Here is a 14,131-nt window from a genome sequence, read left to right on the forward strand (position 1 = left end):
GCATTTCTTACTGAAGGAATTTCAGCAAATCTAGTTTCTAGATCTACAGAAGGAAATAAGGTGCATGAATTGGAGCCTTCTGAAATCATTGTTGTGTCAAAACAAGATGGTGCTATGCGTGGTCATTCTAGTGGTCGTGGACGAGGTCGATTTGATAATTCAAATCGTCCTAAATGTCAGCTTTGTGGCAAATATGGTCACACAGCACACAAATGTTACCATCGTTTTGATAGAAACTTTACAGGTGTTGATTATGGCAATCGAAATAATGAAGGATGGAGGCCAGCACAAGTCTCAGCTGGAAATCAACAGTTCTCTTCAAATGCTAATGTGCTTAATCATGCAATGAGTGCTCCTTTTCCCTCCATGAGTGTATCGTTTTTGTCTCCTCTTGGATATTATTATTCTAATCCTAATTTTATGATACCTAGTCCAAGATCTTTTCATCAAAGGGTTCCCTGGTATACTTTAATGCCTACTTATGTTGGTGTTGATACAGTTAAAAGTTCACAATCATTCATGACTTCTCCAGCTGCCTTTGCCTCTACCACTTCGTTGCCTCGACCTGTTGTATCAACCAGTAATGCAAATCCAGTGTGGTATCCAGACACGGGAGCAACACATCATGTTGCAACTGATTCATCTCTGCTTAATACTGGTATGACCTACACAGGTAATCAGTGTCTTCATATGGGAAATGGGGAAGGTGTGAAAATATCCCACATTGGTCAAAGCTACTTGTCATCTAAAACAAAGCAGCTGATTTTGCAAAATGTTTTGCATGTGCCTGATGTTAAGAAAAATTTATTGTCTGTTTCTCAATTCACTCGAGATAATGATGTCTTTATTGAATTCCATCCACTTGAATGTTTTATGAAGGATGCTCGGACACAGAATGTACTGTTGAAAGGGAAGCTCACGGATGAAGGCTTAAATCAACTCTTATCTCCTATGAAGCAAATGCAACTGAATAATGTGTCAAAGTCTTGTGGCTTGTTAGACTTATGGCATAGAAGATTAGGGCACTCATCTGTTAATGTGGTAAAAACAGTAATGAAAACTTGTAATGTTTCATCTAATGAAAGTTCCTTATCTTCTGTTTGCAATGCTTGCTTACAAAGTAAGGCTCACAAGCTACCATTTACTAGCTCTCTCACTGAATACACTGCTCCTTTTCAACTGGTTGTCTCTGATGTATGGGGACCGGCACCAATTGTTTCTAGTGATGGTTATGCTTACTATGTGTCATTCATTGATGTATACAGCAGGTTTACTTGGCTTTACTTGATTAAAAGAAAGTCAAGTTATGCAATGCTTTATCAATTTTTACAAATTTATTGAGGTGCAATTTGGAATTAAGATTAAATGTTTGCAAAGTGATGGTGGATGAGAATATCAATCTCTAAAAGGTTGGTTTCTGACTAATGGCAAGGCACATCTGAGCAAAATGGCAAGGCTGAAAGGAAGCATCGCCATGTGGTTGAAATGGGGTTGGCACTACTATCTCAAGCTTCATTACCTTTGAAGTTTTGGAGTTATGCTTTCATATTAGCTGTGTATCTGATAAATCGATTACCTACAAAGGTGCTCCATGGAAAGTCTCCATTTCAGGTTTTACATCATCAACCTCCTGACTATTCTATGCTAAAAGTGTTTGGTTGCGCATGCTTTACTCTGGTGAGACCATTTAATCATCACAAGCTTGAGTATAGGTCCAAGCAATGCGTTTTTCTTGGATATAGTCCATCCCACAAAGGATATAGGTGTCTTGATGATGATGGGAGGATGTTTGTTTCGAAGCATGTTATTTTTGATGAAAACAAATTTCCCTATGATGCATGTAAGATGACAGGTCAGGAACATGTAAATTTATATGTTTCAACTTGGGAATTGCCAATTATTTTTGCTCCACAGGTTCAAACTCAGCAAGGAAGTGTTGATGCTATTTCACCTATGGTTGGTGTGCAAAATGAAGAAGCTTATGATAGTCAAAATGATGTTGAAACAAATAGTGAAGGAGAAATTCCAGTAGGGTCCAGTTCTGATCATGAAACGAATAGTGAATGAGCTAGACAAGCAGGGTCAAGTTCCACCACTGCTTCAATTGGCATAACATTACCACAAACAGATGTGACAGCTGGTTGTAGCTCTAACTTAAATACTCATCCTATGCAAACAAGGAGTAAGAGTGGTATATCGAAACCAAAGATTTTTCAAGCCACTGCTTGTATTGATGAAGACCCACATAGTATTAAGCAGGCTTTGGTCATTCCACATTGGAAGGTTGTTGTTCAAGAGGAGTATGAGGCTTTGCTGAAAAATAAAACATGGTCTCTAGTGTCATTGCCAAGTGACAGAAGGGCAGTACACTGCAAATGGTTGTTCAGAATCAAGAGGAATGCAGATGGCTCAATTGCTCGATATAAAGCAAGGTTGGTAGCCAAGGGGTTTCTTCAACAACCAGGTATTGACTTTCATGAAGTCTTTAGTCCTGTTGTCAAACCAGTAACTATTCGTGTCATCTTGACACTATCCCTGTCAAAAGGCTGGCAACTCAAGCAGGTTGATATAAATAATGCTTTTCTTAATGGAGTGCTAGCAGAAGAAGTCTACATGACTCAGCCTCCTGGTTTTGAGTTTGGTGATGCTAAGCTAGTTTGCAAGTTGCATAAAGCCATATATGGCTTAAAACAGGCACCACGAGCCTGGTTTGACAGTTTAAGAAACTACCTGGAATTTGAAGGCTTTGTGGTAGCCAAGTTAGACTCTTCTCTCTTTGTTCGAAAAAGTGAGAAGTGTTTACTATATGTACTTGTATATGTTGATAATATAATTCTCACTGGCAGTAATCCAAGTGAGGTGCAGGTTGTTATTGACAAATTGCATGCAAAGTTTGCTCTAAAGAATCTGGGCACTCTAAACTTCTTCTTAGGAATTGAAGTAAAGTATGAATCAGGAGGTGTTGTCTTATGCCATCAAAAGTACATTCATGAACTGTTACATCGAAATGGATTTGAAAGTGTTAATGGTCTTCCTACCCCTATGGTTACAAACTACAAACTTTCAGCTAAGGAAGGAAATCCAGTTGAGAAAGTCACTCAATTTCGCAGCATTGTTGGAGCTCTACGGTATGTTGTGATTACTCGTCCACATATAGCCTTTTTTGCCAATCGTGTGTGTCAATTTATGCAAGCTCCTCTTGACACTCATTTTTAGGTTGTGAAGCATATCTTGCGATACTTACAAGGGACAATTGACTTTGTTCTGCGTTTCTTGAGGTCGTCCAGACTTTCTTTGACAGGTTTTGCTGATGCAAGTTGGGGAGCAAATGTGGATGATAGACGCTCCACTTTTGGTTTCTGCATTTATTTTGGGGGCAATTTAGTTTCATGGAGCTCTCGAAAGCAACAGGTTGTGGCTCGATCAACAGCTGAAGCAGAATATCGAAGCATTGCATGTGCGGCTGCTGAAATGGTATGGATTGAATCTTTATTGAGTGAACTGCAAATTGTTCCTCATGGCAAACCTACTATATGGTGTGAGAATTCAAGTGCAGTAGCAGTATGTGCTAATCCTGTTCTGCACTCAAAATTTAAGCATGTGGAACTTGATCTCTTTTTCGTTCGAGAGATGATTGCAGCAGGAAAGTTACAAGTTCATGAAGTTCCTGCATATGAACAAGTTGCAGACATTTTAACAAAACCACTGTCTGCACCCTTGTTTGTAAAGCACATACAAAAGTTGCTGATTGTGCAAGTCAAATGAGGAGGTTGAGAAGTTTACAGGTTTGAAGTTGCAAGGAGAATGTTGTTGTTTATGATGAATTAGAAAGGTGCAGAGTAAAGTAGTAAGGGGAATGTTAGTGTATGATGTTAGTATGTGTGATGTATGCATGGATTAGTTATACATATGATCATGCATGTGCAATGTACGTGAGGTGGTTAGAGTTGTCTTAACAAACTCTCTCTCTCCTCTAATGTCCTAACGTTCTTTCCCTCTCATTTTATATTTCTTAATATGCTGTATAAATAGCCTGAGGCTATTGCTATAGAATTCAATGTTTTACAAATGAATGAAAGCAATAATTCATGGCTTTTATGTGTGTTGATTCCTGAGCTGTGTTGATACTTTAACAGTGAAAACTATATGACCAAGCATATGAAATTTATTCATTTTCCTTCGTATTTATGAGGATATATAGCATGATTAAAATCCAGGTTAGAATGAAAACTTCAAAGGGTTCAAGTGATGATGATCTTTAACTCCACCATATGAGATCATGCCCTTCCGCAGGGATGCATGAGTGCAGTCTTTCTCGCATCATTTTCTTTGTTTGAATGAGAAATTATGCACCCTACATGCACATAACTCGAATGAAGTAATTGTGTACTGTAAGTGCGTACCTAAAAACAGTGCTGAGGGTTTCCCTGGCCGTGATTTAAATTCCGGATGAAATTGAACTCCTACATAAAATGGATGACCTGGAAGCTCCAGAACCTGCAAAACAAGAGAGAATGAATGAACTTTGTCCCTTTTCAGTTCAGACTGGAAATTAAGAGTCTAAATCCCACTCTAATCCAACAGATGGCTTCACACAAACCAAGAAAAGCTTCAGAGATACGGAAAAATAATGTGAACTCACCTCCATTCTTTTCCCAGTTTCATCTTTCCCAACAGACTTCAGCCCCGCTTCTTCAAGAACCCGTCATATCTGGTTTCACCTGCAGCAAAGTCATGTAAGGAGGCAATATATCAGACCATTTAATATCATATAATTTACACTGATACGTCCACTTTTTTCTTCTCTTTCCCAGTTGAATCAACTTGATCAACCTCATATATATGCCGATGTCGTTCATCTACATATTGTGCATTGCAGTACGTAGCAAGAGTACAACGAATCACTAATTTGGGCAATAATCATATAGCATGTACCCTTAAAATATGACCTAGCCTTGTACCCTTGAAATATTTGGAGTTGCATACAACTTGTGATGAAGATCACACGACAGTATGACACAAAAAGGAAATAGATCATTTAAGAGTGTTCATTTTTTCTCCGCAGAAGCCGAGTATGAAGAATTTTTTTTGAATTAAATGAACTAAACAACATAAAATTTAGATGTAATACAATCAGGGGTCTGAAATAGTGTTCTTCGAGATCCTAATTTCATTGTGCGTCCCATATGTGTTCTTGATCCCTAACAAATCAAATATAAAATAATATCCTCCTGCAGCTTGTCGCACATGTGAGAAAAGTAAAATAAGAGATATGAAGCATATACTTCGGTATAAAACTGACGACGGGATTAAGTGTCTGCTGATCAAACTATGCACTGTTTGCCCTTTCACGTACATATCTGGCATACTCTATTACAGAGATCTGCATGCCCAAGCAAATGCCAAGATAAGGAAGATTATTTTCTCTAGCACATTTTGCAGCCAATATCATTCCACTTACACCACGATCCCCAAATCCACCAGGAATTAGGACACATTCAGCATTCTGCATATAACAATTTGGAAAAAAACTCGATTTCAGCAACACCCTTTCTATCCCAATTCAAATCGGAGTATGGTGCAGAACTAATAACTCATAAATAGAGAGGACAAGTACAAATTGGTTTAGGGACCAACACCTCCTTCCCCACTATATATCTAACTGTAAACTCTATGTATCAACTCTCCAGGAGCACCAATAACAATCTAGTTTTACCCTATTCCCAATCATAACTAATCTGTGAGAAAAATAAACCAAAAGCAGATGTTGGGTATAGGATCTGACCCTGCACAGAATAGAAACAATAGGGAAAACAATAAAAGGCTTACTCTTAAAGTTTTCCATGCAGCAGCATGAGCTTCTGGGATCTGGATGAGACAGACAAATGTTGAGATGACATAATCAAAAGTTTCTTTTTGTATTGTAATAGCAAAAGCACTACTGGTTCGATACCGATTCAGCAGAATCATCTTCAAGGTCTGAAGCAGCAATCCAGTAAATAGATGGCTTCAAAGAGCATGCGATGGATGCATGTAAAAGTGCCTAAAAGCGAAAGAAAATATATAGCAAGGTGAATTATACACAACAATGATTACCATCAGAGACATAAACCAACAAGCCACTAAACTTCAGTATTTAAATAACATATATCAATCAGATTCAGTGGAGACATGATTTTGCATCACTAACAAGGAATTTCCTAGTTTTTAATCAATCACAATATGATATGTCATTTACCAAAATGGTTTAGATTATGCAATATCACAAAGCAGAATTTGGACTGATGTAAACTGATCAATTTGCTAATCCCTCCAGCATATAAAACATTTTGGATTATTGTTAATGTTTTTACCATACACCTTAGGTTCAAAGGATGAAAAGACGGATAATATAACAACAACAATAATATACAGCAGCGGAAGATAGAACTCGTGATATTAAACTAGTATCAAACCTTCACAACAGATAAATATGAGTCTGCCAAACCTCAATTTCGAACTAGAAAATTAGAGCTAAACTAAAAATACGGACTGCATCAGTGAGATTATCAAAAGTTTCTGCCATCCTGGTCCAAGCTTCTAAATCCGAAGGCGAGGCAATGCTGAAACAGAACTTCAAAACAATTTAGTTAATGGATAAGACCCTTGCTTCGGTTAGCACCTTGATCCAAATTTAATGATGATTCTGGTAGTTAACAGCCTATCAATTTCAGTGTCAAGTTCCAGCTTAACAAATGATAAAATACAATCTTTTCCCAGTGCTAAAATCACAGATACAGAATTCATGGGAAAGACCAACAACGATCTAGTTAGGCTGCATACAGAATTATTGATTGCGTAGGCCTCATTGTGCATCAAAGAGTTAACCCCTAGATGGCTACATGTTAACATACTTAGTGGTCCAGTGGTTTAGAGGGAAAAAAGAAGGTGAATATGAGAAGTTTGGAAATATTGAAACAAAAACTAACATCAGTAAATCTAGTTGTTTCAGAATTGAACGATTAGCATTTTGGTTCTGAAGCAACATTCAATATATAGCAGAATTAAGAAAAGTACAAGTATGATATACTATAATACTAGGAATCCTGAAATTCCAAAGAGAGATAAAGCAACATTTAGTCCCTGAACTTGGCAACTTTTCCATTTTTTATTCCTTTTGATGATGTGCCGCTACGAGATTGTGCCATGTGACACAATACCAGAATGCCACATCATCTAAAAGATGAAAAATCCAACTTCATGAACTACTGTAAACTAAAAAGATGTTCAAGGACCAAGTTGGAAAAAGTTGCCAAGTTCAGGGGCAAATATTGCTTTATCCCTTCTAGAGAAATAGAAGAACTGCTACGAAACATACTCTTAGAAAGAGGAGAATATGCCAAATGTTAGGCACATCATGAACATTAAGGATGTTAGGAGCCTATGAGGGGCCACAAGGATGCATAATATTGTCAGTCAAATAAACCTAAACTAAAAGAACAAAAACAAAATCTAGCCAACAAATTTACCGGAACATGACAGAATTGTTGAAGTTTCTGTTTTGTATTATCCAATAAGGGCTGCAAGTCACCAACCAAAAGGAAATTATATACCATCAAGTTTGGGACAAAGGTTAGCTCAAGAAAGAACAAAAATAAAGCTGTCAAAAGTATATTCAGCAAGGTAAAATGAGAAGACACAAGTAAATTCAAGAGCCAAAGAAGAGAAATTGCAATTTTACAAGGAAACAGTAAAACAACACGACTGGCAAGCACAGTGCAGAGTTGAAATGACTAGTCCAACTATATTTCAGCGTTAAACGTTACAAAAGCACCATCAGATCAAAACGATATGTCACCCCAAAAAGATGATATAGTTAACCACCATGCACATAAGTGCAATTAAAGAGCCAGTTAACCAGAAAGATAAAATGCAATAATGCAGTTTACTGGATGATCCTGATGGAAAAAAATAATCTGTAGTTCTGCACCATGATTATGATAGTTCCTGCAAAGGCAGAGTACCTGAGCAGAGCGACAAGCGAGCAGATGAGGAGTCAAGCCTAAGGCTCTAAGTTCCCGCACACTATGCTGTGTAGGCTTAGTTTCTGCACCCACAAGAGAGGGACAGAATTATTTTCACCATCAAAGGAAGAAGTCTAATATTTTAGGGAGTTGGATTATTTCAGGTTTAAAATATGACTAAAAACAGAGCTCTAAAAGAGATTTACAAGTTATGTACAATGTTAAAAGAAAACTATCGAGTATTACTTGCTCCCCAACAGCACCCAAGACGAGTATTAGGCTGACATGAATGAGGCAGAAGTTTACTTGCCCTGAAGAAAAGAAAAATATTACAAATGAAGATTCATATCCGAAGATTCTGAATATTCTAATATGAAGTTTCTCAGAGCCATACGATAGATGCAAATCAAATTTTTTTTATTACCAGATTGATGATGAACAGGACGGTGAAGATACCAAACATTCAGAAACCTGATTAACTGTGTCTTTATGTTAATCAAGGTGTATGTGTGTAAACACACCACAAACCTAAAATGTATTTATAAATTTCTGGGATAAACGGAAAAAACTGCAGGCTTACCAGCTGAAAAAAAAATAGCTGTCGCAAAGCTTCGATGAATGGCATTGATTCAATGTCGCCTGAAGAACCCCCGCGCCCACACCAAAAAGCACATATAAATCAATCATCTCTCTGCTGAAATAAGTGAAACAAAGGAACGGAGAGAGTTCCAGACACATTAAAATGTCTGTTTTAAGCAGCATTCTGACCCACAGTGCCTCCCAATTCTATTTCACAGAAATCGCAGGACCCACTTTTCCGTCCACAGGAATGTGAGAAACTGACTGAATCCAATCCTTAATAGCATCCGTGATGAGCGGAACAACCTGCGATCCAATCAAAAAGAAAAAAAAATTGACAGGAATTTATCATTACATTATTTATGCCTGCCCGGCAAAAGAAGTTACGTGATTCAGTAATAAAAACAGTCACCTGAACAGTTTTTCCGAGATAATCACCTCTTCGTTCCTTCTCGAGGACGAACTGATAAGATAAAACAGCTGGGTTATTTTCAATCACAATTAATGTGAACACTGAAGAAATATATTAGCATCTATTTAGACTAAATGAAATACCTAATATATCTTTCCGGTGGTTATGTTATTCTCTTTGGTTAGAGTAACATCTAGGAAGCCTTCATAGTTACCTAAATCCAAATCGACCTTTTAAGAGCAAACACAAACAAAAACCGATATAAGTTAATATATTGCGGCGAAGCTTTTTCCACTCTTTTTGGCAAATACTGTTAGCACAAAATACTAAATGCTGGAGGGAAGATAGTAGAACCTCTCCACCGTCATCAAGAACAAAAACTTCCCCATGTTCAAAAGGAGAAATGGCCCAGCATCAATGTTCAGATAAGGATCTGTAAGGTACGAATGAAATGAAGAAGATTAACAAACAAAACCAAACATAATCCCGGTTTTTTTCTCTCAAATTGAAAGAGAATGATAAGCTAAAACAAAAGTAATAAAAAGGAAGTGGCAAAAAGAGAAGAACCAATTTTGATAGAAGTAACACGGAGGCCACAGTCTTTGAGGACGACGCCTATGCTGCTGGCAGTGACGCCCTTGCCCAGTCCGCTTACAACTCCTCCAGTAACCAGCACGTACTTCATTTTTGCTATCTCTGTAAAATTAGTATTAAAACTGAATGTTTGCAGGCGACGTGCCTGTTTAAATGTCCCTGAGCGAGCGTCAAAGCCTTGAAGCAACAGCGGAAATGACAAAGTCGCGCTTTTTGGCATCCATGGAAATATTGATGATTATTATAAATTACCACCATGAAATCATGTAGTAATTATTATAAAAAAAATTGTTCCAAATTAAAAAGTTCATTTTTGCAGAAGAGAAAACATCCTTGAATAAACTTGAAATCCCATTGGAATAAATAAAGATTAAATATAAGCATCTGAGTGAGTAGACACTTCTTTATGAGATGCTTAATGGTTTAGTAGTATGGATGTCAAATGCTTTGCACGTTAGATTATCCTTCCTTTTTAGGCCGAAAGCATAAACTTCCACGGGAGGGGAGGGGGGACCCCAATTTTTCTCTCACGGCCGTCGACGATTAACGCTTCTTAATCACCTTAACCTTTTCTGTTTTATTATTCTGCTTAGTGCCGAATTAGTCTTAATCAGCAATCTGTGCTATTATTCAGAATGAGAACTTGGTACATCGAAAAGGGCTATTTTAGACGTCCACTAATATAGTGACGTGAAAGCGAAAGATAAGGAGCAAAAGGCATATATAATCCCTAGTATTAATCTTGCATACATTTATTCTCACCCCCTTTCTATCTCGCCTCATATACAACTATATGAAAACTTTTGAAAATCCTGCTGGGTCAACCTTAATTTCTATCTTATTATGAGTTCAAAAACCTCCCAACGGCCTCATGTATCCGATCTCTAATATTACAACCAACTGTGTCATACAGGGACTTTGAAGTTGCATGGAACAATGAAAGAGCTGTGAATGCAGATCTCATCCCGATTACCAGAGAAATAAATGTCGCATGTTACAGCACAAGCTACAGTTTCTAGCTGTAGGTCACACCTTCTCCATTCACAACTTCACCGATGTGGTAAGCACCACTTGCATCTTCAAGTATTCTTTGAGATGCTTCCTTGCTCACAACGAGAACCATCCCGATGCCCATGTTAAACGTCCGCCTCATCTCAGCATCCTCGATGTTTCCAGCCTAAATACATATCAAACAAAAATAAACAAATACCGTTTATCAACCTAAAACCTTCGTTTCCAACTAGAAATATAAAACAAGGAAACCGATTCAATATTTTTCATGAAAAAACTTTCCACCTGTTGTATCCATTTGAACACAGGTGGCACATTCCAAGAATTGTTATAGATGACAGCACCAAGGGCTTTTGGGAACACTCGGGGTATGTTGTCGGTAAAACCACCACCAGTGATATGTGCTATCCCCTTCACCCCTCCCTTGCCAATTATATCTAACACCTGGATATGGAAAAGGGTTTTAGCTTGCAAATTTGTGCATAAGAAGATGAGACCAAAGTCATACTGTCAAACAAAGGTTGACTATAACCTGCTTAACATATATAACAGTTGGTGCCATTAATGCTTCTCCTAAGGTAACTGCTGCACCAGGAAGTTGATCCTTTAAAGAAAAACCACTACGAGCCAAAACTCTGCAAAAGATTTTTAAATAAATCAAAAGGATTCCATGCACTGAAACAAGATTTAAAAAAGAAAAACTACTATATCAAAGAACCACATAGATTGGACCATATCTAGCACAACACCACTGAAGATATTTTACAAATAGGACATTACATTACAAAGGCTGCTAACCTTCTAACGAGAGAGAAACCATTTGAATGGACTCCACTAGAATGTAGGCCAATTAGTACATCTCCAGCCACAATGCTTTTCCCATCTATAACTGAATCCTTTTTGACAATGCCTACTGCAAAGCCACTGAGATCATACTCACCTTTTGCATAAAAGTCTGGCATCTCTGCAGTCTGATATGCCAAGCAAAATACACTTAGTTGATCTAGGAAATTAAAAATGTTTGATGCAATTTCTAAATCTAAATATATATAAGACTTGAAAGGGCTTCAACAGTGTAGAGGCAAAATGCATTTTGCAGATATGATTCTCAACTCAAAGCAAATCTTAGGATTAAGAATATCAACCATTTGTGGTCCAAATTATTGCTATGAAGTATGAACATTATTCACATCATTATTAACTTAAAATGCAGTAATAGCTCTATCTAAGACAAAAACGTATTGTTAATTGCAACCATCCCTTGTAATTGCACATCAAGTAACAATTCTTCATATCAATATTCCCTCAGTATTTCACCCCATGAACCTATGTACTTTCAAATTCAACAGAAAATCATCCCATCCCATCCCACTCATTATATAATACATATGAACTAAAAATTAAATCATGTACCTCCCCACCCAACAGAGCACAGTCAGATTGTTGACAACCATCTACAATTCCTTTAATAACCTGAAAAACAAAATAAAATAAAAAACACATAATGGCGATTATTAATGACCGTTAACCATTTTGATTTACCCACTCAGTGTAAAGGAAGTAAGCAAAACAATTTGAACCTTTTCAGCAAGGTCAACATCAAGGTGACTTGTCGCAAAATAATCAAGGAAGAATAATGGCTTTGCTCCAGAAGTAACAATGTCATTGACACTCATTGCAACCTGATGCGCAAGTAAATGAGAATGAAAATATTATTGTATAGAGAAAATGCATATAACAAGGTTTGTTCCAAATTTACAAGATCAATCCCAATAGTTTCGTGGATTCCAGTCTCGAATGCTAGCTTGAGCTTGGTTCCCACACCATCAGTACCAGCAACAAGGTAAGAATCGCCTGTTCATCAGAGACAGGATATCAGTAAATTCAACAAACCGAGACTTGATTTTCCAAATGAACAATAAATGAAGACACGTTATATTAACAAGGTGAATTATACTAACGACAACCTCAATAAGGTTCAGGTGCTTGATAATTTCCCACCAATTGTACATAATTAAGAATTCAATAAAAAGTTACAAAAAAATCATAATATTGGATATTGAGACAGCAAATGGGAAAATAAGCCAACGAATAGGCTTAACAACTTCTTATACTCAACAAATAAGAAAGGTAAAGTAGTAACATTGTTTCGTGAAAATAATAGAAAAATTCGCATTAAAAAATAAATAAATTCCCTCATTACAAAAACTCAAATTGATGACAAATGAAACTATGTCATATTGAAAAGGTACAAAAAATGTCACCGAGGGGGAAAAGTCCGCCAAATCCACCAATTCCAGGAGCCATCTTAGCGATTCTTCTAACTAGCTCAGTTCCAGCATCAATATCAACACCGGCATCCTTATAAGTTAACCCACCTGACCCATCGGATTCCTTGGACATCGACCGCAAGCGGCTATTGCCAATGCTATTTCTTTCCAGCAAGGATAAAGAAAGAAGAGGAAACCTTTGCAAGCGGTTAGGTCGTACTGCCAGAGGAGGTTGAGCAACAATGGTGGTTTTATCGAAAAAAGGTCTCGAAACGCAGCGAGCTAGTTCAGCGTTTGCAGCCGCCACAGTGTTTGTCATGGGAAAGGATAGAAGAGAATCGAAAATGGCTTAATACCGTAGGAGGAAGAGACGGTAATTCGCACTACAAGAGGCAGAGTGCGAAAAGAGGGGTTTAGGGCAAATGCTCCTGTTTTTGCGCGGCTTCCTGGGTTTTGGCTAGCCGTTTCTTTTTTATTTATAATATATATAAATCTCAATAAAGGTTTTCATAAGGCCCAATAATTTGATTGGTAAGGGAGCCCATATTTGCTTAATAGTTAATACACCAGCCCCATTAACTTACCACACTACTTTAGAAGTGGTGTATATATATATATAAATAATAAATAATTTTATTTATTTTTATATTATATCTTTTTATTCTTGGAATTAAATTTAATATTATTTCTCAAATAATTATTTATTTAATTATTTTGTTGATCTATCTATATTATTAAGTCAGTTCTCATTTATTAATAGATACTCGCAATCATGAAAGATATATGATTCGATTGTGATAAGTTTAGTTTTATCAATATGTGTTATTGTTATATACATTTTTAAGTTAGTATTGAGGTTTATTTTTCACTCCTAATTGTAGTGTTTGTATATATGATTTTTTTAATTATTTGGTTAAATTTCAATTCTTTCTTAATGTAATTTTATTTTTTTATTTAATGATTAATATGTGTATTTTAATCATTTTTTAAAAAAAATTGATTGATATGATTTAATTTATTTTAATATTACAAATTATTATATTATTTTTTTAATTTTATTTAATGAAATCTATGATTATTACTACTGGAAAATAGAGATAAAAGGCTAAAGAATTGTCGGTGGATGTAATAATATAGCATCAGCAGTGAAGATATAAATAAATTGTTGTGAATAAACAGAAGCGAATTGTTAGTTGTGCCGTAAAAATATAATATTATCTTTTAAAATAAAATTATCATAATGTATTATTACCCGACACATT

The 14,131-nt window shown here is 36.5% G+C and overlaps 3 protein-coding genes across 3 annotated transcripts; all 3 read right to left on the reverse strand.

The window, feature by feature from the left end:
* Nucleotides 1-7,302: 7,302 nt before the first annotated feature.
* On the reverse strand, nucleotides 7,303-9,219 carry LOC120158302. Its single transcript, XM_039169180.1, has 6 exons — nucleotides 9,138-9,219; nucleotides 8,995-9,045; nucleotides 8,584-8,888; nucleotides 8,250-8,314; nucleotides 8,004-8,086; nucleotides 7,303-7,559 (listed from the first exon to the last, which is right to left on the reverse strand). The coding sequence occupies exons 3-6, from the start codon at nucleotides 8,763-8,765 to the stop codon at nucleotides 7,452-7,454; spliced, it is 438 nt and encodes a 145-aa protein (XP_039025111.1). The 5' UTR covers nucleotides 8,766-8,888; nucleotides 8,995-9,045; nucleotides 9,138-9,219; the 3' UTR covers nucleotides 7,303-7,451.
* Nucleotides 8,790-9,832, reverse strand: LOC120158432 (CTP synthase 2-like). The gene is made up of 4 exons (XM_039169271.1): nucleotides 9,562-9,832; nucleotides 9,329-9,427; nucleotides 8,995-9,095; nucleotides 8,790-8,888 (listed from the first exon to the last, which is right to left on the reverse strand). Exons 1-4 carry the CDS (start codon nucleotides 9,806-9,808, stop codon nucleotides 8,790-8,792), a joined length of 546 nt encoding a protein of 181 aa, XP_039025202.1. The 5' UTR covers nucleotides 9,809-9,832.
* Nucleotides 9,833-10,404: 572 nt separating this feature from the next.
* Nucleotides 10,405-13,312, reverse strand: LOC120158282 (phosphoribosylformylglycinamidine cyclo-ligase, chloroplastic/mitochondrial-like). The gene is made up of 8 exons (XM_039169158.1): nucleotides 12,864-13,312; nucleotides 12,359-12,453; nucleotides 12,180-12,281; nucleotides 12,013-12,072; nucleotides 11,398-11,570; nucleotides 11,132-11,234; nucleotides 10,885-11,043; nucleotides 10,405-10,765 (listed from the first exon to the last, which is right to left on the reverse strand). Exons 1-8 carry the CDS (start codon nucleotides 13,186-13,188, stop codon nucleotides 10,604-10,606), a joined length of 1,179 nt encoding a protein of 392 aa, XP_039025089.1. The 5' UTR covers nucleotides 13,189-13,312; the 3' UTR covers nucleotides 10,405-10,603.
* Between the last annotated feature and the right edge of the window lie 819 nt (nucleotides 13,313-14,131).

Source organism: Hibiscus syriacus, unplaced genomic scaffold (genome assembly GCF_006381635.1).
Source record: "Hibiscus syriacus cultivar Baekdansim isolate YM2019G1 unplaced genomic scaffold, ASM638163v2 tig00111311_pilon, whole genome shotgun sequence".
Taxonomy (NCBI): Eukaryota; Viridiplantae; Streptophyta; class Magnoliopsida; order Malvales; family Malvaceae; genus Hibiscus; species Hibiscus syriacus.